We start from the raw sequence: 23,614 nt of genomic DNA on the forward strand, positions 1-23,614 counted from the left end.
ACTGCAGGGCCATTTGTGATCCTAAAATCCTCCATCTGGTTTTCATATGAACACAGCAGGACTGAGGAGCCATCATTTACCTTGGCCCAGAGAGGCTGAGGACAGCAGGGCCGTCACCGGACACATGGCAGCAGCCGCTGGCACCGGGACAAAGTGCATTCAGTGCACACAGCGGGCGTCCCCCGAACAGGACAGAGCGTCCCCGAGAGGAGGCCTGCTCAGTGTCAGCGCCATCCTGCCGAAATATGTACCAGATACCTCCAGAGACGGCCCCGGTGTATCCAAGCCTGGTGTGTGTGATACACTCTGCTGAGCTGTGTATCTAATCCTATCCTGTGTGATACTGTCTGCTGAGCTGTGTATCTAATCCTATCATGTGTGATACTGTCTGCTGAGCTGTGTATCTAATACTATCCTGTGTGATACTGTCTGCTGAGCTGTGTATCTAATCCTATCCTGTGTGATACTGTCTGCTGAGCTGTGTATCTAATCCTGTCCTGTGATATTGTCTGCTGAGCTGTGTATCTAATCCTATCCTGTGTGATACTGTCTGCTGAACTGTGTATCTATTCCTATCCTGTGTGATACTGTCTGCTGAGCTGTGTATCTAATCCTATCCTGTGTGATACTGTCTGCTGAGCTGTGTATCTAATCCTATCCTGTGTGATACTGTCTGCTGAGCTGTGTATCTAATCCTATCCTGTGTGATACTGTCTGCTGAGCTGTGTATCTAATCCTATCCTGTGTGATACTGCCTGCTGAGCTGTGTATCTAATCCTATCCTGTGTGATACTGTCTGCTGAGCTTTGTATCTAATCCTATCCTGTGTGATACAGTCTGCTGAGCTGTGTATCTAATCCTCTCCTGTGTGATACTGTCTGCTGAGCTGTGTATCTAATCCTATCCTGTGTGATACTGCCTGCTGAGTTGTGTATCTAATCCTATCCTGTGTGATACTGACTGCTGAGCTGTGTATCTAATCCTATCCTGTGTGATACTGACTGCTGAGCTGTGTATCTAATCCTATCCTGTGTGATACTGTCTGCTGAGCTGTGTATCTAATCCTATCCTGTGTGATACTGTCTGCTGATCTGTGTATCTAATCCTATCCTGTGTGATACTGCCTGCTGAGCTGTGTATCTAATCCTATCCTGTGTGATACTGTCTGCTGAGCTGTGTATCTAATCCTACCCTGTGTGATACTGTCTGCTGAGCTGTGTATCTAATCCTATCCTGTCTGATACTGTCTGCTGAGCTGTGTATCTAATCCTATCCTGTGTGATACTGTCTGCTGAGCTGTGTATCTAATCCTACCCTGTTTGATACTGTCTGCTGAGCTGTGTATCTAATTCTATCCTGTGTGATACTGTCTGCTGAGCTGTGTATCTAATCCTATCCTGTGTGATACTGTCTGCTGAGCTGTGTATCTAATCCTATCCTCTGTGATACTGTCTGCTGAGCTGTGTATCTAAGCCTATCCTGTGTGATACTGACTGCTGAGCTGTGTATCTAATCCTATCCTGTGTGATACTGTCTGCTGAGCTGTGTATCTAATCCTATCCTGTGTGATACTGTCTACTGAGCTGTGTATCTAATCCTATCCTGTGTGATACTGTCTGCTGAGCTGTGTATCTAATCCTATCCTCTGTGATACTGTCTGCTGAGCTGTGTATCTAATCCTATCCTGTGTGATACTGACTGCTGAGCTGTGTATCTAATCTGTGTATCTAATCCTATCCTGTGTGATACTGTCTGCTGAGCTGTGTATCTAATCCTATCCTGTGTGATACTGACTGCTGAGCTGTGTATCTAATCCTATCCTGTGTGATACTGTCTGCTGAGCTGTGTATCTAATCCTATCCTGTGTGATACTGTCTGCTGAGCTGTGTATCTAATCCTATCCTGTGTGATACTGTCTGCTGAGCTGTGTATCTAATCCTATCCTGTGTGATACTGTCTGCTGAGCTGTGTATCTAATCCTATCCTGTGTGATACTGTCTGCTGAGCTGTGTATCTAATCCTAGTCCTGTGTGATACAGTCTTTGCAGAGCTGTGTATCTAATCCTATCCTGTGTGATACTGTCTGCTGAGCTGTGTATCTAATCCTGTCCTGTGTGATACTGTCTGCTGAGCTGTGTATCTAATCCTATCCTGTGTGATACTGTCTGCTGAGCTGTGTATCTAATCCTATCCTGTGTGATACTGTCTGCTGAGCTGTGTATCTAATCCTATCCTGTGTGATACTGTCTTGCTGAGCTGTGTATCTAATCCTATCCTGTGTGATACTGTCTGCAGAGCTGTGTATCTAATCCTATCCTGTGTGATACTGCTGCTGAGCTGTGTATCTAATCCTATCCTGTGTGATACTGTCTGCTGAGCTGTGTATCTAATCCTAGTCATGTGTGATACAGTCTTGCTGAGCTGTGTATCTAATCCTATCATGTGTGATACTGTCTGCTGAGCTGTGTATCTAATCCTATTCCTGTGTGATACTGTCTGCTGAGCTGTGTATCTAATCCTATCCTGTGTGATACTGTCTGCTGAGCTGTGTATCTAATCCTATATGTGTGATACTGTCTGCTGAGCTGTGTATCTAATCCTATCCGTATGTATACTGTCTGCTGACCTGTGTATCTAATCCTATCCTGTGTGATACTGTCCTGCAGAGCTGTGTACTAATCCTCTCCTGTGTGATACTTACTGCTGCAAAGCTGTGTATCTAATCCTATTCCTGTGTGATACTGTCTGCTGAGCTGTGTATCTAATCATATCCTGTGTGATACTGCCTGCTGAGCTGTGTATCTAATCCTATCCTGTGTGATACTGTCTGCTGAGCTGTGTATCTAATCCTATTGTGTGTGATACAGTCTGCTGAGTCGTTTATCTAATCCTGTCATGTGTGATACAGTCTTTGCAGAGCTGTGTATCTAATCCTATCCTGTGTGATACTATCTGCAGAGCTGTGTATTTAATCCTATCCTGTGTGATACTGACTGCTGAGCTGTGTATCTAATCTTATAATGTGTGATAATGTCTGCTGAGCTGTGTATCTAATCCTCTCCTGTGTGATACTGTCTGCTGAGCTGTGTATCTAATCCTATCCTGTGTAATACTGTCTTTTGAGCGGTGTATCTAATCATATTCTGTGTGATACTGACTGCTGAGCTGTGTATCTAATCCTATCCTGTCTGATACAGTCTGCTGAGCTGTGTATCTAATCCTATCCTGTGTGATACTGTCTGCTGAGCTGTGTATCTAATCATATTCTGTGTGATACTGTCTGCTGAGCTGTGTATCTAATCCTATCCTGTCTGATACAGTCTGCTGAGCTGTGTATCTAATCCTTCCTGTGTGATACTGTCTGCTGAGCTGTGTATCTAATCCTGTCCTGTGTGATACAGTCTGCTGAGCTGTGTATCTAATCCTATCCTGTGTGATACTGCCTGCTGAGCTGTGTATCTAATCCTATCCTGTGTGATACTGACTGCTGAGCTGTGTATCTAATCCTTCCTGTGTGATACTGTCTGCTGATTCGTGTATCTAATTCTATCATCTGTCATTATAATGTGTTATCCTCTGCAGCGGATTTTCTGGTGAGCGCGGTGGGGATGGTTAGCATGATGTGTTAGGTGAGCGCGGTGGGGATGGTTAGCGCGGTGTGGATGGTGAGCGTGGTAGGGATGGTTAGCGTGGTCTGGATGGTGAGCGCGTTGTGGGCAGTGAGTGCGGTGAGCGTGGTGTGGAAGGTTAGCGTGGTGTGTACGGTGAGCGTGTTGTGGAAGTGAGTGCGGTGTGGGTGGTGAGCGCGGTGGGGATGGTTAGCATGGTGTGGTAGGTGAGCGTGGTGTGGACGGTGAGCACAGTTAGCGTGGTGTGGACAGTGAGCGCAGTGGGGACAGTTAGCGCGGTGTGGATGGTTAGCGTGGTGTGGACGGTGAGCAAGGTGTGGGCGGTGAGCGCGGTGGGGATGGTTAGCCTGGTCTGGATGGTGAGCGCGGTGAGTGCGGTGGGGACAGTGAGCGCGGTGTAGAAGGTGATCGTGGTGTGGACGGTGAGCGTGGTGTGGACGTGAGCGCGGTGTGGACGGTGAGCGCGGTGTGGACGGTTAGCGCGGTTTGGACAGTGAGCACGGTGTGGACGGTGAGCGCGGTGGGGATGTTTAGCGTGGTGTGGATGGTGAGCGCGGTGTGGACAGTGAGCGTGGTGGGGGTGGTGAGAGCGGTGTGGACGGTGAGAGCGGTGGGGACGGTGAGCGTGGTGGGGGTGGTGAGAGCGGTGTGGACGGTGAGAGCGGTGGGGACGGTGAGCGTGGTGGGGGTGGTGAGAGTGGTGTGGACGGTGAGAGCGGTGGGGACGGTTAGCGTGCTGTGGGCGGTGAGCGCGGTGTGGACGGTAAGGGTCGGTGAGTGCTCATACAGCAGTGCTCGGAGCTGGCCGCAGGTTTGTGCCCTATATGTCCATTGTCTTTATGGGCCACTTAAAGGGCACCTGTCCCCTTGGAAACCCTGTTCCATCTATGTCACTGCAGAGCAGGAGGAGCTGAGTAGACTGATGTATAGGTTTGTGGGAAAGGGTTCGGTAAAACATGTCACTTATCCACTCAGACCCCGCCTCCTTCTATGCTTAGGAGTCCAGGGGGCGGTTCTAATGAACAAGTTCTCCAGAATAAGCTACTTACATAATTGTTTATTGTCATTCATGGTTTTTGGTTCTATGTTTTGTACCTGTATAGTTTTGTATGGATAAGTCTGGGTTAACAATCCTGACTCTGCTCTTGTAGGAGGCTAGGTGATGGACTTAGGTCTGCCCCTAGGGGAGTCTAGTGTTAGCTGAGGATGAGAGAGGAGCTGTGCCCACTACATGGAGAACCTAGGCCTCAGTCCCAGAGGATCATTATCGCTGAGATGTTTACATCAAGAAAGCCATCTTGTCACCACCAGCGCCGCCTCCAGCTCAAACCAGACGCTCCAGCCATCTGGCCTGTCTCTTTGCTGACGCCCGACAAGACTTGATAAAGGAGTTATAAACTCCGAAACGCGTTGTCTACTGAACAATAAAAACTGCTTTTTCACCAAAGTCCACTGACTGAGGTCGTCCTTTTGTGCGCCAAACAAATACCCTACTGTGTGCATCCGCACACAAACCAGCAACTTCTCCCTCCGTATCTAGTGTAGGGAGCCGGTGGTCGTGTCCCCTCACTATTATAGGGTGTTCAGGTGTTATACAGTCAAGGTACGAGGATATGCGATCATCTACCATTGGGATTTTCACATAGGCTGAGCAGTCAGGGAGAGTGCCAGGTCTGATGCAGGGGTCTCCCTTTTTGTTCCTTAGTTTTGGATCCAGTGAGTCGTATATTCATTTTGTGTTGTCTTGTTTCCTGTACACCTTCTGTGACACATCTCTACTGAACTCCAGAGAGAGAAGGAAAGGACTACAAGGTCCAGAATCTCCATGGCCGAGCTTGGAGTCAGTCAGAAAGGAACTTTTCTGCAGTGTGAGGGCCCCTGCTAATACACCCTTCACACATGGTCCTAGCCATCCGTATATTAACCCTTTACCCCTCAGCTGGGTATTACTGATACATTTTTTATTATACAGAGTGAGACTACAGGAGGATAGAGAGAAGGAGTACTACAACCCCCATCTTTGCTTATACTCATACAACGCTATCTGGAAAGATTTGCACAGTGAAGAGACACTTGCCTATTTTCTACAACTGGCCTGGTCACTGACTCCAGCACCATTCGCCGGCCACAGCACCTACATCTCCTGCCGTGCACCCATACAACACTCATAACACCAAAGGCACCCCAACTACCATCAGGCTGGAGCCCCAACATCCGGGTGTGACCCGAGGGAAGAAAGTGTCACTACCTATCCCTAGGGAGCATCGATGTGAGGGCTACCACCCCCATCCTCTGTGCTGCTTCTGGGCTTGGGGCAGATAGATAACAAATAGGTAAATAGACATGAGATAGGAAGATAGATAGAGGAGGAAGAGAACACTGTGGGCATAGACTGAGAGCCTGATATACCATGGACTCCGATACACTGGCCCGGGTGTGTCCCCATTTCTCAACCCCCTATTTGCCACATGCTTTGGCAATACTAATGTATAATTTTAGACCTGCCAATAAAGCTTTATTGATTAATTGATTGATAGATATGAGATAGATAGATATGAGATAGATAGAGAGATAGATAGGAGATAGATAGATAGATAGATATGAGATAGATAGATAGATAGATAGATATGAGATAGATAGATAGATAGATAGGAGATAGATAGATAGATATGAGATAGATAGATAGATATGAGATAGATAGATAGATAGATAGATAGGAGATAGATAGATAGATATGAGATAGATAGATATGAGATAGATAGATAGATAGATAGGAGATAGATGATAGATAGATAGATAGGAGATAGATAGATATGAGATAGATAGATAGGAGATAGATATGAGATAGATAGATAGATAGATAGATAGATATGAGATAGATAGATAGATAGGAGATAGATAGATAGATATGAGATAGATAGATATGAGATAGATAGATATGAGATAGATAGATAGATAGATATGAGATAGATATGAGATAGATAGATATGAGATAGATAGATAGATAGATAGATAGATAGGAGATAGATAGATATTAGATATGAGATAGATAGATAGATAGATAGATATGAGATAGATAGATATGAGATAGATAGATAGATAGATAGGAGATAGATATGAGATAGATAGATATGAGATAGATAGATAGATAGATAGATAGATAGATAGATAGATAGATAGATAGATATGAGATAGATAGATAGATAGATATGAGATAGATAGATAGATAGATAGATAGATAGATAGATAGATAGATATGAGATAGATATGAGATAGATAGATATGAGATAGATAGATAGATGATAGATAGATAGATAGATAGATAGATATGAGATAGATATGAGATAGATAGATATGAGATAGATAGATAGATGATAGATAGATAGATAGATAGATAGATAGGAGATAGATATGAGATAGATAGATAGATAGATAGATAGATAGATAGATAGATAGATAGATAGATATGAGATAGATAGATAGATATGAGATAGATATGAGATAGATAGATAGATAGATAGATATGAGATAGATAGATAGATAGATAGGAGATAGATAGATATGAGATAGATAGATAGATAGATATGAGATAGATAGATAGATATTAGATAGATAGATAGATAGATAGATAGATAGGAGATAGATAGATAGATAGATAGATAGATAGATAGATATGAGATAGATAGATATGAGATAGATAGATAGATAGATAGATAGATATGAGATAGATAGATAGATAGGAGATAGATAGATAGATAGATAGATATGAGATAGATAGATAGATAGGAGATAGATAGATAGATAGATAGGAGATAGATAGATAGATAGATAGATAGATATGAGATAGATAGATAGATAGATAGATAGATATGAGATAGATAGATAGATAGATATGAGATAGATAGATAGATAGATAGATATGAGATAGATAGATAGATATGAGATAGATAGATAGATAGATAGATAGATAGATAGATAGATAGGAGATAGATAGATAGATATGAGATAGATAGATAGATAGATAGATAGATAGATAGATAGATAGATATGAGATAGATAGATAGATATGAGATAGATAGATAGATAGATATGAGATAGATAGATAGATATCAGATAGATAGAAATGACATGTTGTCCGCACTGAGCAGGTGGATGATGGGAGTATTACACATGACAGGCTCACACTTCTACAAACAAGGGATCTGATTGTTGGCCATGTTAGGACCAGCACTGAATCCCTGGAACAAGAGCGCCATTTATCAGATCTCATCCAGCGCGGGATTCTCTAGAAGTTACACCACACGTGGGCAGAGCGCTGCCAGGCCACACACTATGTACATGGGTATAATGCTGAACACTGCGGGAGAGACCCACCATTATCCTCCGGGGTCCTCACCCATCCCCACCATGAATGTTTGATCAGTGGGAACTCCACTCCACCAAGGAGCTTCCCCTTTATTACTATCACAGGTACAGGTGGCTCGTCTGTGCCAGGTACTGCAGTTTAGCTCTATTGGTCCCTTCGTGGTACCAGAGGACCCAAAGGCCAAACATCCACTGATCAAGCCCCCGACATGTCATCCTCTCAATATCACTTACACAGTGACCCATAATGATACTACTGTATTTCCTCCTTTTTTTTGGTTCATTTACTTCTTCTTCCATACATTTATTATATATGGGTATGAAATACTAGGGAGATGGATGGTAGGTCCTAGTTTTTTGGTGCTGACTCCCTCGAGCTATGCTGTCCCCGCTCTGAGGACACCGGCCACTATAACCGGGGATGTCTATAGAGCATGGAATTGTGGGAGCATCCTTTAATATATAGGCAACTATAGGGAGATGGATGGTAGGTCCTATTTTTTTGGTGCTGACTCCCTCGAAGTATGCTGTCCCCGCTCTGAGGACACCGGCCACTATAACCGGGGATGTCTATAGAGCATGGAATTGTGGGAGCATCATTTAATCTATAGGTAACTATAGGGAGATGGATGGTAGGTCCTGGTTTTTTGGTGCTGACTCCCTCGAGCTATGCTGTCCCCGCTCTAAGGACACACCGGCCCCCGTAGCGGCTGCACATCCGGTCGCACTGTAATCCCTTCTTTCTGTGTTTTCCACACCTGATTGGGCTTCTATGTGGGCATCTGGGTCCTCACGCCTCATTAGCTGCCGAGATGCCAGATTACATAAGGTAGGTTTCCCAGATGCTGCCGCCGTTCACAGGACGACTGCACTAATCTGCCGCCCTGCAAGACCTTCATAAATAGCTGTGCAATCACTGCGTTCATAGATGAAGCAGATCTTCCATGTAAAGGGGCCACATACCTCCACGGGGCCCCAACCAGAAAGCATCATCAATGTAGAATGAGAATTTCTGTAATTGCCTGGAGTACGCTGCATTTTGTTTACTCACCATTTTCAAGTTCTCTGCTTGGTGTCAGGAAACGGGCGCATTCTTGCTCACACCCTGAGGCAACGACCCTACACAGCTGAGGGTTTGTAACAATTGTGTGAAGTCTAAATACACCTGCAGCACAAATCTCTCTCCGATCCTGATAGTTTGTTACAATGTGTCAGTGCAGGCAAAAGATCTCAGCCTGGATTCCAGACCGTCTTAGTTTCCCCAGAGATGGGTTTTGGCACTAAGGACCCTAGTGTCAGTAAGCTGCTTTTAAGGCAAGGAAAAATTGTCGTGGTGCATTAGAAGGCTGCAAGTGATATGGGGGCACTTATGATGTAACTGGTATGGGGACAATAACTTGCATGAAAACTGCAGGATTCTAAAACAAATCCCTTAGAAATCCTTTGTGAGATGATCACTTGTAGCCTTCACGAATAGTCATTTCTAGAGGACTTGAACTTATTTACCGCTCTTCTGGTTCAGCATTCCTCAGTCCATCGACTGGTTGCTACCTGTGGAGACGTTCAGCTGTGTCAACGGAACGCTCCGATTGACCTCCCCACCTGCAGCACATCAAGAGAACACCACGTCCACCAAGGCCAGAGGTCCCCGAAATGCCACTGCAGGGAACTCTACTCAACCTCCAATTAAAACTTACAAGAGAAAAAAAAAGCCAAAAAAGACACAACGTGAAGTCAAATAACACAGAGCATTAGACGGGAAAAGCAGAAATTCATTAAAAACAGATTTCAACGCTTCACAGAACCAAATAAAAAAGAGTCCTCCACCCAAAACATCCCAGGTAAATGGAAGTGCTGAAGAAAGTTCTAAGAAAGTTGAGGAACATCTAGTATGGCCACCAGAGGTTGAGGGGTCTTCTATTTTGGCCTTTGTCAGGTCAGCAGGGACCTATGGACATACATTATATATACATACATATTGTTAGATGAAAAAGTTTTTGAAGGCATTTGAGATTATTTTCCATGAAGAACTTTTAGAAACCCTCAAAGACAAGCCAAACGTGATAGAAACTACATGGAGAAACAATCTAGTGTAGACAGACGTCTGGAGATAACAGCAGGTGGCGGACACAATTTCATTCAGCCCCAGTCACCTTGTATCTATTGGAAGAAGAGCCTAGAGTAGATGTGACAGGTTCTAATGAGATATAGGGGACCGTGATGGGGTCTGGAACACGCCACCTGAGCCCAGGATAAAATTCAACTAAAATTACTAAGAAAATAGTTAATTGTTGTCAGAAAACTGGAGGCTTGGTAGAAGTTTCTTGGAAATTGACAATATTAGAAGATTTTGTCTAAGAAGCTTACAGTGTGGAATGAGGTCAACAGGAAATCGTTAATTTATAAAAGTCAACTTTTATTAGGTGGGAAGCCAATTATGGTGGAGCAACAAGTAACTTTGTGACCATAGAATATTTTGCTTAAGGATGGGACAGTGAAAGTGCCCTATATGCACCACTGCCCAGCTCAGAGGTGGCTTTTCCTAGAAGTTTTTTGCCTCCTCCATTTTTATACCCTCTCATAATGACTCTAATAGTTTCTGCTCCACCATAACCACCAACCAGAAAAATGTTTGTCTGAGAAGACTACAGTCACATGTGATATGGAAGTCTACCTTCCAGCTACTATTCCTCCCAAGTCCTCACACGTAGGACCAAAGGTCTAGATGACCAGGAAAAATAATCTGAGGATCTGTCACTGATGCCCTGTTCATTATCACTTATGATGAGTAATCTGTGGTGTTAAGACATTAACCCTCATCATCAGGTCCTCAGGCAGAACAAGCTGATAATGAGATGGAGATTCTGATATGCCAGCTTTGGAACATCATGGTCTGCCAGCGCACAGGAGCATGGTACGTCTACTGTTCTAGCCGGGGAATTAATGTCACAGGTCAGTGCAGGCCATGAGAATGCCATTACTCACCAGAGATCTGATTGGTGGCCTCAATATGCCAAATGTGTAGACATCAATGGTAGAAACTATCAAAGGCAGAAGAACCGGTGGTGGCTTCATGACTACAAGATACTATCAGCCAAGAGCATCAAAGACCTTTCACTATGTGTGAATTCTGACTGATGGCCTCATTCAACCATATTCAATGGGATTGGTAACTGTAAAGACGGATGTGTGATGTCACCGCTATCCAGCTGCCCCCACAATACTGTCACACACAGGAAGAGGTCTACATGATAGTATCAGTGACCAAATCCAACCGGAGATCAACATTGTAACTCCATTAATGACATCTATCTATCTATCTATCTCATATCTATCTATCTCATATCTATCTATCTCATATCTATCTATCCATCTATCTATCTCATATCTATCTATCTATCTATCTATCTATCCATCTATCTATCTCATATCTATCTCCTATCTATCTATCTATCTATCTCATCTCTATCTATCTATCTATCTATCTATCTATCTCATATCTCCTATCTCTCTATCTATCTATCTATCTATCTATCTATCTATCTCATATCTATCTATCTATCTATCTATCTATCTATCTCCTATCTATCTCATATCTATCTCCTATCTATCTATCTATCTATCTATCTATCTATCTATCTCATATCTATCTATCTATCTCATATCTATCTATCTATCTCATATCTATCTATCTCATATCTATCTATCTATCTATCTATCTATCTATCTATCTATCTCATATCTATCTATCTATTATCTATCTATCTATCTCATATCTATCTATCTATCTATCTCATATCTCCTATCTATCTATCTATCTATCTATCTATCTATCTATCTATCTATCTCATATCTCCTATCTATCTATCTATCTATCTATCTCATATCTATTATCTATCTATCTATCTATCTCATATCTATCTATCTATCTCATATCTCCTATCTATCTATCTATCTATCTATCTATCTATCTATCTATCTATCTCATATCTATCTATCTCATATCTATCTATCTATCTATCTATCTCATATCTATCTATCTATCTATCTATCTATCTCCTATCTATCTATCTATCTATCTATCTCATATCTATCTCATATCTATCTATCTATCTATCTATCTATCTATCCCATATCTATCTATCTATCTATCTATCTATCCCATATCTATCTATCTATCTATCTATCTATCTATCTATCTCCTATCTATCTCTCTATCTCATATCTATCTATCTCATATCTATCTATCTATCTATTATCTATCTATCTCATATCTATCTATCTATCTATCTATCTATCTATTATCTATCTATCTATCTCATATCTATCTATCTCATATCTCCTATCTATCTATCTATCTCATATCTATCTATCTATCTATCTATCTATCTATCTATCTATCTCATATCTATCTATCTATCTATCTATCTATCTCATATCTATCTATCTCATATCTATCTATCTATCTATCTCATATCTATCTATCTATCTATCTCATATCTATCTATCTATCTCATATCTATTATCTATCTATCTATTATCTATCTATCTATCTAATATCTATCTATCCATCTATCTATCTATCTCATATCTATCTCATATCTATCTATCTATCTATCTATCTATCTATCTATCTATCTATCTCCTATCTATCTATCTCATATCTATCTCATATCTATCTATCTCATATCTATCTATCTATCTCATATCTATCTATCTATCTCATATCTATCTATCTATCTATCTATCTATCTATCTATCTCATATCTATCTATATATCTATCTATCTCATATCTATCTATCTATCTATCTCATATCTATCTATCTATCTATCTCCTATCTATCTATCTCCTATCTATCTATCTCATATCTATCTCATATCTATCTATCTCTCTATCTCATATCTATCTATATATCTATCTATCTATCTATCTCATATCTATCTATCTATCTCATATCTATCTATCTCATATCTATCTATATATCTATCTATCTATCTCATATCTATCTATCTAATATCTATCTATCCATCTATCTATCTATCTCATATCTATCTCATATCTATCTATCTATCTATCTATCTCATATCTATCTCCTATCTATCTCCTATCTATCTATCTATCTATCTATCTATCTATCTATCTATCTATCTATCTCATATCTATCTCATATCTATCTATCTATCTCCTATCTATCTATCTCATATCTATCTATCTATCTATCTATCTATCTATCTCATATCTATCTATCTATCTATCTATCTATCTCATATCTATCTATCTATCTATCTATCTCATATCTATCTCCTATCTATCTATCTCATATCTATCTCATATCTATCTATCTCATATCTATCTATCTATCTATCTATCTCATATCTATCTATATATCTATCTATCTCATATCTATCTATCTATCTATCTCATATCTATCTATATATCTATCTCATATCTATCTATCTATCTCATATCTATCTATCTATCTATCTCCTATCTATCTATCTCATATCTATCTCATATCTATCTATCTCATATCTATCTATCTATCTATCTATCTATCTATCTCATATCTATCTATCTCATATCTATCTATCTATCTATCTATCTATCTCATATCTATCTATCTATCTCATATCTATCTATCTATCTCCTATCTATCTATCTCATATCTATCTCATATCTATCTATCTATCTATCTATCTCATATCTATCTATCTATCTATCTCCTATCTATCTATCTATCTATCTCATATCTATCTATCTATCTATCTCATATCTATCTATCTATCTATCTATCTATCTCATATCTATCTATCTATCTATCTATCTATCCCATATCTATCTATCTATCTATCTATCTATCTATCTCATATCTATCTCTCTATCTCATATCTATCTATCTATCTCATATCTATCTATCTATCTCATATCTATCTCCTATCTATCTATCTATCTATCTATCTATCTCATATCTATCTATCTATCTCATATCTATCTATCTATCTATCTCATATCTATCTATCTATCTATCTATCTATCTATCTATCTATCTCATATCTATCTATCGATCTCATATCTATCTATCTCATATCTATCTATCTCATATCTATCTATCTCATATCTATCTATCTCATATCTATCTATCTATCTATCTCCTATCTATCTATCTATCTATCTCCTATCTATCTATCTATCTATCTATCTATCTATCTATCTCCTATCTATCTATCTCATATCTATCTCTCATATCTATCTATCTGCCTGTCGTACAGTATTGCTCTCCATGGTTGCACCCCGACCCCCGGTCCATACAGGGGACTTGCTCCCGTTAATATTACACTTGGCAGCTATGGGGGATCCCTGCCTCCATCCTGCGTCTCCGGCTCGGACTGTCCAGGGGCAGAGCGGCAGCTGCTTCCACCGCCTGCGTAATGTGCCCGTTCTTATCAGTGCCATCTCTTGGAGGCAGATGAATGCTCGGCGACTCCCCATCAGAACCACAAGCCGCTCAGCGCGACCACAACTGCGCCTCCCGCCTCCCCGGCATCTTAATCTTCACTTCTCCATTCTGATGAATCCTGGACACAATGCCTCTGGCCCTAAGAGCTGACACTCTACGCTTAACACGGCCACACTCCTGTCGCTTCCATGTCGATGGCAGCGACATTACCGATACACTAAAGGAAAAACCACGGAGCGTAGAAAATGAGATGCTTTTTCCCCTCCGGGGAGATTCCAGTGTTTTACATTTTTTCTATTATTTTATGCTTTTTTGTTATTTTGGAGCGTGTGTAGAAATGTATTAATGTTATTTCCCCGGCTGCGCTGGAGCTCCGCACTCGGACACAAAGCCAGGGGGCAGGCTCAGAAGAAGTGCGGGCGCAGGGTCAGGAGTTCTGAGGATCGGCCTCCTCGCTATGTGTAGCCCCACTTCTTAGACTATATAAGAATTGCTTAAAGGGGACTTCCATTTTTAAGCTGTCCATCGATTTTGATCGATCACAATCATCAGTGGGATCGCTCATGTAGGTGATCCTACCGCCAACATTACAGACTAAACTAGCCGATCAGGGAGCGGCGAATGATTGGCCAATTTGAATGATCGCGCCATAGCCTTACACTCTTAAGCCGGCTAAATTTTCTGACCCGATAGAGCACATTTTTTTAAACGATGGTCGGCCAAAAATCAGCCGTTGTGGCCGACCTTTATCTCGGGTCCGGGCAGCATATAACATGAGATGATTACTCGAAGTGGACACACCCTTTAAGGAGGACCTGTCACCCTTCCAGACTTGTCTGTTTCAGTAAATACTCCCCTACGAAATAAGAATCCAGGAGCATCTTTTCTTACAACTCCAGTGTCGTGTTGTTCCTCTGTTATTCCTCCAGGAAATGCATGACAGCTGAGGATTACCATTCCCCTTTTCAAAGGCTGGCGCTCTCCGCACTGACTGGACACCCCTCCAACACAAAGTAGTCAACTTATTTAAAAAAATTCCAGGAGGACTAACAGAGCAACAGCCCCATTAATACCCTATGTAAAGGATCCTACGATCGGCCAACAAATCATTCATCCAACTGCCCCCCCTCCGACGATTGCCTGGTGTAAAAGGTCCTTTTAGTGAGCACTGATCAATTTCCTATATGGTTGATGGCCGTTAGGTAACGACCATTATCTACCAGAGTATAGGGATACTAGGCTGATCGCCAGTGACCTGCTATGATCTGCAAGAGGAACCTGCAGCAAGTGTGCATTTCTCCTACAGTGCCCCAACAGGAGAGGTGAAGTATTACACACTAATCATGAAAATCATATTAAGCAATTCTTCTTGAAGCCCCATCCCAGCGTCTTCTGTAGTGACTGGGCAGGTAAGGGTTACTCCGAGATGTGGGGAGATAATGATGGATACGGGAGGCACATAGGGGGAAGGAGCCATAGGGGATTGTGATAAACGATGATCTACATAAGAAATGAGGAATTAAAGGAATAATGAGGACGGAGACGAGCGAGGAACAAAGCGAAGGATGATCCGGGGGAAAAGGAGGATAAATTTAGAAATAAGGACAACAAGGAAGAGGGGGCGAGGGAGGCAATTGTAGAACGGAGGGAGGGATTGGATGTGACACCAGGAGAGGAGGAAGACGAGGGGACACGGTGGGAATGGGCTGAGGGGGAGGGCTCTTCTGTAGGAATTGACCCCAGACTGTGATGGATTTTAGAGGCAGCCAAACTTCTGGCACCACAATACAGGGGACAGGAGGAGGGTCCCGGGGCCCCCCAGGGAGGGAGGAGTTTGTCCCCAAACCAGCTTCAGTTTCAACAAGTGCAGCTTTCCCTGGGAAGGAGATACACACGCCGGGAGCTCCCGGGGACCACTTACTCTTATTTGGGAATTTTCTTCCTTTTTTTTTACATTTTCTTTAAAAGCCATAGACTTCAAATCTGCAAATTCCAGAGGACGTGGGAGGAAGATGGGTAGAGGGGTAAGTACTCTGTGTGATGGTATGTGTACTGCTGGGGGGCACCTGCCAAAATCTACTAGTGGATGGATAGATAGATAGATATGAGATAGATAGATAGATAGATAGATAGATATGAGATAGATAGATAGATATGAGATAGATAGATAGATAGATAGATAGATATGAGATAGATAGATAGATAGATAGATAGATAGATAGATAGATATGAGATAGATAGATATGAGATAGATGGATAGATATGAGATAGATAGATAATAGATAGATAGATATGAGATAGATAGATATGAGATAGATAGATAATAGATAGATAGATATAAGATAGATAGATAGATATGAGATAGATAGATAGATATGAGATAGATAGATAGATAGATATGGGATAGATAGATAGATAGATATGAGATAGATAGATAGATATGAGATAGATAGATAAATAGCTAGATATGAGATAGATATGAGATAGACCAGGAGGCTGTGGAGGATGAGGCTCATTTCCTGCTGCGGTGCCCTAAATACTCAGCAGTGAGGGACGCTCACCTCAGGAGACTGTCTGATCTCTGCCCAGACTTCACCTCCATGGAGGAGGAAGAGAGACTCTCCATACTGCTGGGGGAAGAGGAGAACACAGCGGCCATAGCAGCACAATATATTACTGCCTGCCATAGACTGAGAGGAGCCTGATATACCATGGACTCCTATACCCCACCCTGTATATGTCCCCATTCCTCAATCCTACCCAATTATTTCCCTCTTGCTTTGGCAATGCTAGAATGTATTTAGTCCTGCCAATAAAGCTGATTTGATTAGATTGATACATAGATAGATATGAAGATACAACCTGTACATCTGCAGGTGTCACTGCTTGTGTTGTACAGGGGTGATGTGTCCCCTGTGTCGGCTCTCTGTGGGCGCAGGGTATACCTCAGAAGACAGGCAGTACATAATGGCATATCCATTTTACTCATTTTTAAGTGAATTGCAGGAGAGCTATAAAATTATAAAACATAACAATGTAACAATATCAATAATAACAAACATAATCATAAAAAAATATCAAACACAACAAACAATAAAGAAAACTAACACTTCAATACTTCAGAGCTGCACTCACTATTCTGCTGGTGCAGTCACTATGCACATACATTACTTATCCTGTACTGATCCTGAGTTACATCCTGTATTATACTCCAGAGCTGCACTCACTATTCTGCTGGTGCAGTCACTGTGTACATACATTACTTATCCTGCACTGATCCTGAGTTACATCCTGTATTATACTCCAGAGCTGCACTCACTATTCTGCTGGTGCAGTCACTGTGTACATACATTACTTATCCTGTACTGATCCCGAGTTACATCCTGTATTATCCTCCAGAGCTGCACTCACTATTCTGCTGGTGCAGTCACTGTGTACATACATTACTTATCCTGTACTGATCCTGAGTTACATCCTGTATTATACTCCAGAGCTGCACTCACTATTCTGCTGGTGCAGTCACTGTGTACATACATTACTTATCCTGTACTGATCCCGAGTTACATCCTGTATTATCCTCCAGAGCTGCACTCACTATTCTGCTGGTGCAGTCACTGTGTACATACATTACATATCCTGTACTGATCCTGAGTTACATCCTGTATTATACTCCAGAGCTGCACTCACTATTCTGCTGGTGCAGTCACTGTGTACATACATTACTGATCCTGTACTGATCCTGAGTTACATCCTGTATTATACTCCAGAGCTGTACTCACTATTCTGCTGGTGGAGTCACTGTGTGCATACATTACTTATCTGTACTGATCCTGAGTTACATCCTGTATTATACTGCAGAGCTGCACTCACTATTCTGCTGGTGCAGTCACTGTGTACATACATTACATTACTTATCCTGTACTGATCCTGAGTTACATCCTGTATTATACTCCAGAGCTGCACTCACTATTCTGCTGGTGCAGTCACTGTGTACATACATTACTTATCCTGTACTGATCCTGAGTTACATCCTGTATTATACTCCAGAGCTGCACTCACTATTCTGCTGGTGCAGTCACTGTGTACATACATTACTTATCCTGTACTGATCCTGAGTTACATCCTGTATTATACTCCAGAGCTGCACTCACTATTCTGCTGGTGCAGTCACTGTGTACATACATTACTTATCCTGTATTGATCCCGAGTTATATCCTGTATTATACTCCAGAGCTGCACTCACTACTCTGCTGGTGCAGTCACTGTGTACATACATTACTTATCCTGTACTGATCCTGAGTTACATCCTGTACTATACTCCAGAGCTGCACTCGCTATTCTGCTGGGGGAGTCACTGTGTATATACATTACTTATCCTGTACTGATCCTGAGTTACATCCTGTATTATACTCCAGAGCTGCACTCACTATTCTGCTGGTGCAGTCACTGTGTACATACATTACTTATCCTGTACTGATCCTGAGTTACATCCTGTATTATACTCCAGAGCTGCACTCACTATTCTGCTGGTTCAGTCACTGTGTACATACATTACTTATCCTGTACTGATCCTGAGTTACATCCTGTACTATACTCCAGAGCTGCACTCGCTATTCTGCTGGTGGAGTCACTGTGTACATACATTACTTATCCTGTACTGATCCTGAGTTACATCCTGTATTATACTCCAGAGCTGCACTCACTATTCTGCTGGTGCAGTCACTGTGTACATACATTACTTATCCTGTACTGATCCTGAGTTACATCCTGTATTATACTCCAGAGCTGCACTCACTATTCTGCTGGTGCAGTCACTGTGTACATACATTACTTATCCTGTACTGATCCTGAGTTACATCCTGTATTATACTCCAGAGCTGCACTCACTATTCTGCTGGTTCAGTCACTGTGTACATACATTACTTATCCTGTACTGATCCTGAGTTACATCCTGTACTATACTCCAGAGCTGCACTCGCTATTCTGCTGGTGGAGTCACTGTGTACATACATTACTTATCCTGTACTGATCCTGAGTTACATCCTGTATTATACTCCAGAGCTGCACTCACTATTCTGCTGGTGCAGTCACTGTGTACATACATTACTTATCCTGTACTGATCCTGAGTTACATCCTGTATTATACTCCAGAGCTGCACTCACTATTCTGCTGGTGCAGTCACTGTGTACATACATTACTTATCCTGTACTGATCCTGAGTTACATCCTGTATTTTACTCCAGAGCTGCACTCACTATTCTGCTGGTGCAGTCACTGTGTACATACATTACTTATCGTGTACTGATCCTGAGTTATATCCTGTATTATACTCCAGAGCTGCACTCACTGTTCTGCTGGTGCAGTCACTGTGTACATACATTACTTATCCTGTACTGATCCTGAGTTACATCCTGTATTATACTCCAGAGCTGCACTCACTATTCTGCTGGTGGAGTCACTGTGTACAAACATTACTTATTTTGTACTGATCCTGAGTTACATCCTGTATTATACTTCAGAGCTGCACTCACTATTCTTCTGGTACAGTCACTGTGTACATACATTACTTATCCTGTACTGATCCTGAGTTACATCCTGTATTATACCCCAGAGCTGCACTCACTATTCTGCTGGTACAGTCACTGTGTACATACATTACTTATCCTGTACTGATCCTGAGTTACATCATGTATTATACTCCAGAGCTGCACTCGCTATTCTGCTGGTGGAGTCACTGTGTACATACATTACTGATCCTGAGTTACATCCTGTATTATACCCCAGAGCTGCACTCACTATTCTGCTGGTGGAGTCACTGTGTACAAACATTACTTATTTTGTACTGATCCTGAGTTACATCCTGTATTATACTTCAGAGCTGCACTCACTATTCTTCTGGTACAGTCACTGTGTACATACATTACTTATCCTGTACTGATCCTGAGTTACATCCTGTATTATACTCAAGAGCTGCACTCACTATTCTGCTGGTGGAGTCACTGTGTACAAACATTACTTATTTTGTACTGATCCTGAGTTACATCCTGTATTATACTTCAGAGCTGCACTCACTATTCTTCTGGTACAGTCACTGTGTACATACATTACTTATCCTGTACTGATCCTGAGTTATATCCTTTATTATACTTCAGAGCTGCACTCACTATTCTTCTGGTACAGTCACAGTGTACATACATTAAATTACTTATCCTGTACTGATCCTGAGTTATATTCTTTATTATACTCCAGAGCTGCACTCTCTATTCTGCTGGTGCAGTCACTGTGTACATACATTACTTATTCTGTACTGATCCTGAGTTACATCCTGTATTATACTCCAGAGCTGCACTCACTATTCTACTGGTGCAGTCACTGTGTACATACATTACTTATCCTGTACTGATCCTGAGTTACATCCTGTATTATACTCCAGAGCTGCACTCACTATTCTGCTGGTGGAGTCACTGTGTATATACATTACTTATCCTGTACTGATCCTGAGTTACATCCTGTATTATACTCAAGAGCTGCACTCACTATTCTGCTGGTGGAGTCACTGTGTACAAACATTACTTATTTTGTACTGATCCTGAGTTACATCCTGTATTATACTTCAGAGCTGCACTCACTATTCTTCTGGTACAGTCACTGTGTACATACATTACTTATCCTGTACTGATCCTGAGTTATATCCTTTATTATACTTCAGAGCTGCACTCACTATTCTTCTGGTACAGTCACAGTGTACATACATTAAATTACTTATCCTGTACTGATCCTGAGTTATATTCTTTATTATACTCCAGAGCTGCACTCTCTATTCTGCTGGTGCAGTCACTGTGTACATACATTACTTATTCTGTACTGATCCTGAGTTACATCCTGTATTATACTCCAGAGCTGCACTCACTATTCTACTGGTGCAGTCACTGTGTACATGCATTACTTATTCTGTACTGATCCTGAGTTACATCCTGTATTATACTACAGAGCTGCACTCACTATTCTGCTGGTGGAGTCACTGTGTACATACATTACTTATTCTGTACTGATCCTGAGTTACATCCTGTATTATACTCCAGAGCTGCACTCACTATTCTACTGGTGCAGTCACTGTGTACATGCATTACTTATTCTGTACTGATCCTGAGTTACATCCTGTATTATACTACAGAGCTGCACTCACTATTCTGCTGGTGCAGTCACCGTGTACATACATTACTTATCCTGTACTGACCCTGAGTTACATCCTGTATTATACTTCAGAGCTGCACTCACTATTCTGCTGGAGGAATCACTGTGCACAAACATTACATTACTTATCCTGGACTGATCCTCAGTTACATCCTGTATTATACTCCAGAGCTGCACTCACTATTCTGCTGGTGCAGTCACTGTGTACATACATTACTTATCGTGTACTGATCCTGAGTTACATCCTGCATTATACTCCAGAGCTGCACTCACTATTCTGCTGGTGCAGTCACTGTGTACATACAATACTTATCCTGTACTGATCCTGAGTTACATCCTGTATTATACTCCAGAGCTGCACTCACTATTCTGCTGGTGCAGTCACTGTGTACATACAATACTTATCCTGTACTGATCCTGAGTTACATCATGTATTATACTCCAGAGCTGCACTCACTATTCTGCTGGTGCAGTCACTGTGTACATACAATACTTATCCTGTACTGATCCTGAGTTACATCCTGTATTATACTCCAGAGCTGCACTCACTATTCTGCTGGTGCAGTCACTGTGTACATACATTACTTATCCTGTACTGACCCTGAGTTACATCCTGTATTATACTCCAGAGCTGCACTCACTATTCTGCTGGTGCAGTCACTGTGTACATACATTACTTATCCTCTACTGATCCTGAGATACATCCTGTATAATACTCCAGAGCTGCACTCACTATTCTGCTGGTGCAGTCACTGTGTACATACATTATATTATTTATCCTGTACCGATCCTGAGATACATCCTGTATAATACTCCAGAGCTGCACTCACTGTTCTGCATGTAATCTCTCAGCCTCCCGAGCTTGTTCAGAGTCATACGCAGAGCATCCAGCCTAGACAAACGTAAAGAAAAAGGGTTAAGAAATACTTGGCCCTTCTGGAGAAAATGCTCATACATGTACAATATGTAGACTACTGCGTATAAATACATAAACACTATATACAAGTTTACTACTGCATACATGTGACATATACATAGCATGTGTTATAGATATCTTGACGGTGGGGGTACAACCCCTTGGGCACTCATCAGTGTCTAAAACAAAGTGGCCAGGATGCCCCTCCAAGCTCCACACAGCTTCAGCCACACAACTCAGGATCAGCTGGTTGACCTGTTGACTGTAATGGGCCAACCTCCTGCCTCCCGAGCTTTAAGAGCTACACAGGAACTTAGTTTTAGGAAACATTGGGTGTAGCAGACATTAAGCATATTCTATAGAGATGTCATCTATGTATCTGGTGGGAACCACTATCCCATTAATGACCAGTGTCCTGGGCATGGAAAATATTAGAGTAGTGGTCAGATCAGGTTCAAACCTCGATTACGGCTGTGATCTAACATCAATGTCTTAAACAAAGTGGCCAAGATGCTCCTCAAAGCTCCATAACACTATAGCCACTCTCAACTTCACTTGGAAGAAACTGGTTAGCCCACTGCCCACCCATATGCCTCCCAAGCTTGGTGGTTAGTTTTAGGAAGCAGTGGGTGTATCAGTGATTGGATCTTAAATATTTGGAAATGTACGACTATATATGGTGGAAATCCCAACCCCCCTCTGATCATCCTGATGTTAGAACATATTGGAGTACCTCTCAGATCGGGTTTAAACCTCATCTATGGTTGAAATCTTTAAGACACTGGGACACCCATCAGTGCCTAAAATAAAATGGCCAGGATGCTCCTCAAAACCCCATACCAATTTAGCCATGCTCAACTTCAGTAGGGAGAAACTGGTCAGCCTATTGGCCAACTATATGTCTCCCAAACTTTGCACTGCTTCACAGACACTTACTTTTAGGAGGCGGTGAGTTGGTTGGATCTTAATTAGTTGGAAACACATGACTCATTCTAGGAATACATCATTGATATATCTCGTGGAGATCTCAACCCCTCCTTTGATGAGTCTG

General features: G+C 41.7%; 1 protein-coding gene and 2 long non-coding RNA genes across 3 annotated transcripts in view; 2 read left to right on the plus strand and 1 right to left on the minus strand.

Annotated features, from left to right (window-relative positions):
* Nucleotides 1-212: 212 nt before the first annotated feature.
* Nucleotides 213-5,079, plus strand: LOC122921511. Its single transcript, XR_006387031.1, has 2 exons — nucleotides 213-290; nucleotides 4,781-5,079. It is a non-coding gene; the product is annotated as an uncharacterized LOC122921511 (long non-coding RNA).
* Nucleotides 5,080-16,274: 11,195 nt separating this feature from the next.
* LOC122921494 (sodium/potassium-transporting ATPase subunit alpha-2) overlaps nucleotides 16,275-23,614 on the plus strand; it is a 28,035-nt gene continuing 20,695 nt past the window's right edge. Inside the window, exon 1 of the mRNA XM_044271490.1 lies at nucleotides 16,275-16,477. Coding sequence (XP_044127425.1) covers nucleotides 16,466-16,477 — 12 coding nt within the window. The 5' untranslated portion in view covers nucleotides 16,275-16,465. The remainder of the gene's footprint in view (nucleotides 16,478-23,614) is intronic.
* The window catches only part of LOC122921496, a 38,971-nt gene continuing 32,679 nt past the window's right edge, over nucleotides 17,323-23,614 (minus strand). The window contains exons 2-3 of the long non-coding RNA XR_006387029.1: nucleotides 22,478-22,539; nucleotides 17,323-17,464 (exon numbers count right to left, since the gene is read on the minus strand). This is a non-coding gene — a long non-coding RNA (uncharacterized LOC122921496). The remainder of the gene's footprint in view (nucleotides 17,465-22,477; nucleotides 22,540-23,614) is intronic.

This window comes from Bufo gargarizans, chromosome 11, assembly GCF_014858855.1.
Source record: "Bufo gargarizans isolate SCDJY-AF-19 chromosome 11, ASM1485885v1, whole genome shotgun sequence".
Classification (NCBI taxonomy): Eukaryota; Metazoa; Chordata; class Amphibia; order Anura; family Bufonidae; genus Bufo; species Bufo gargarizans.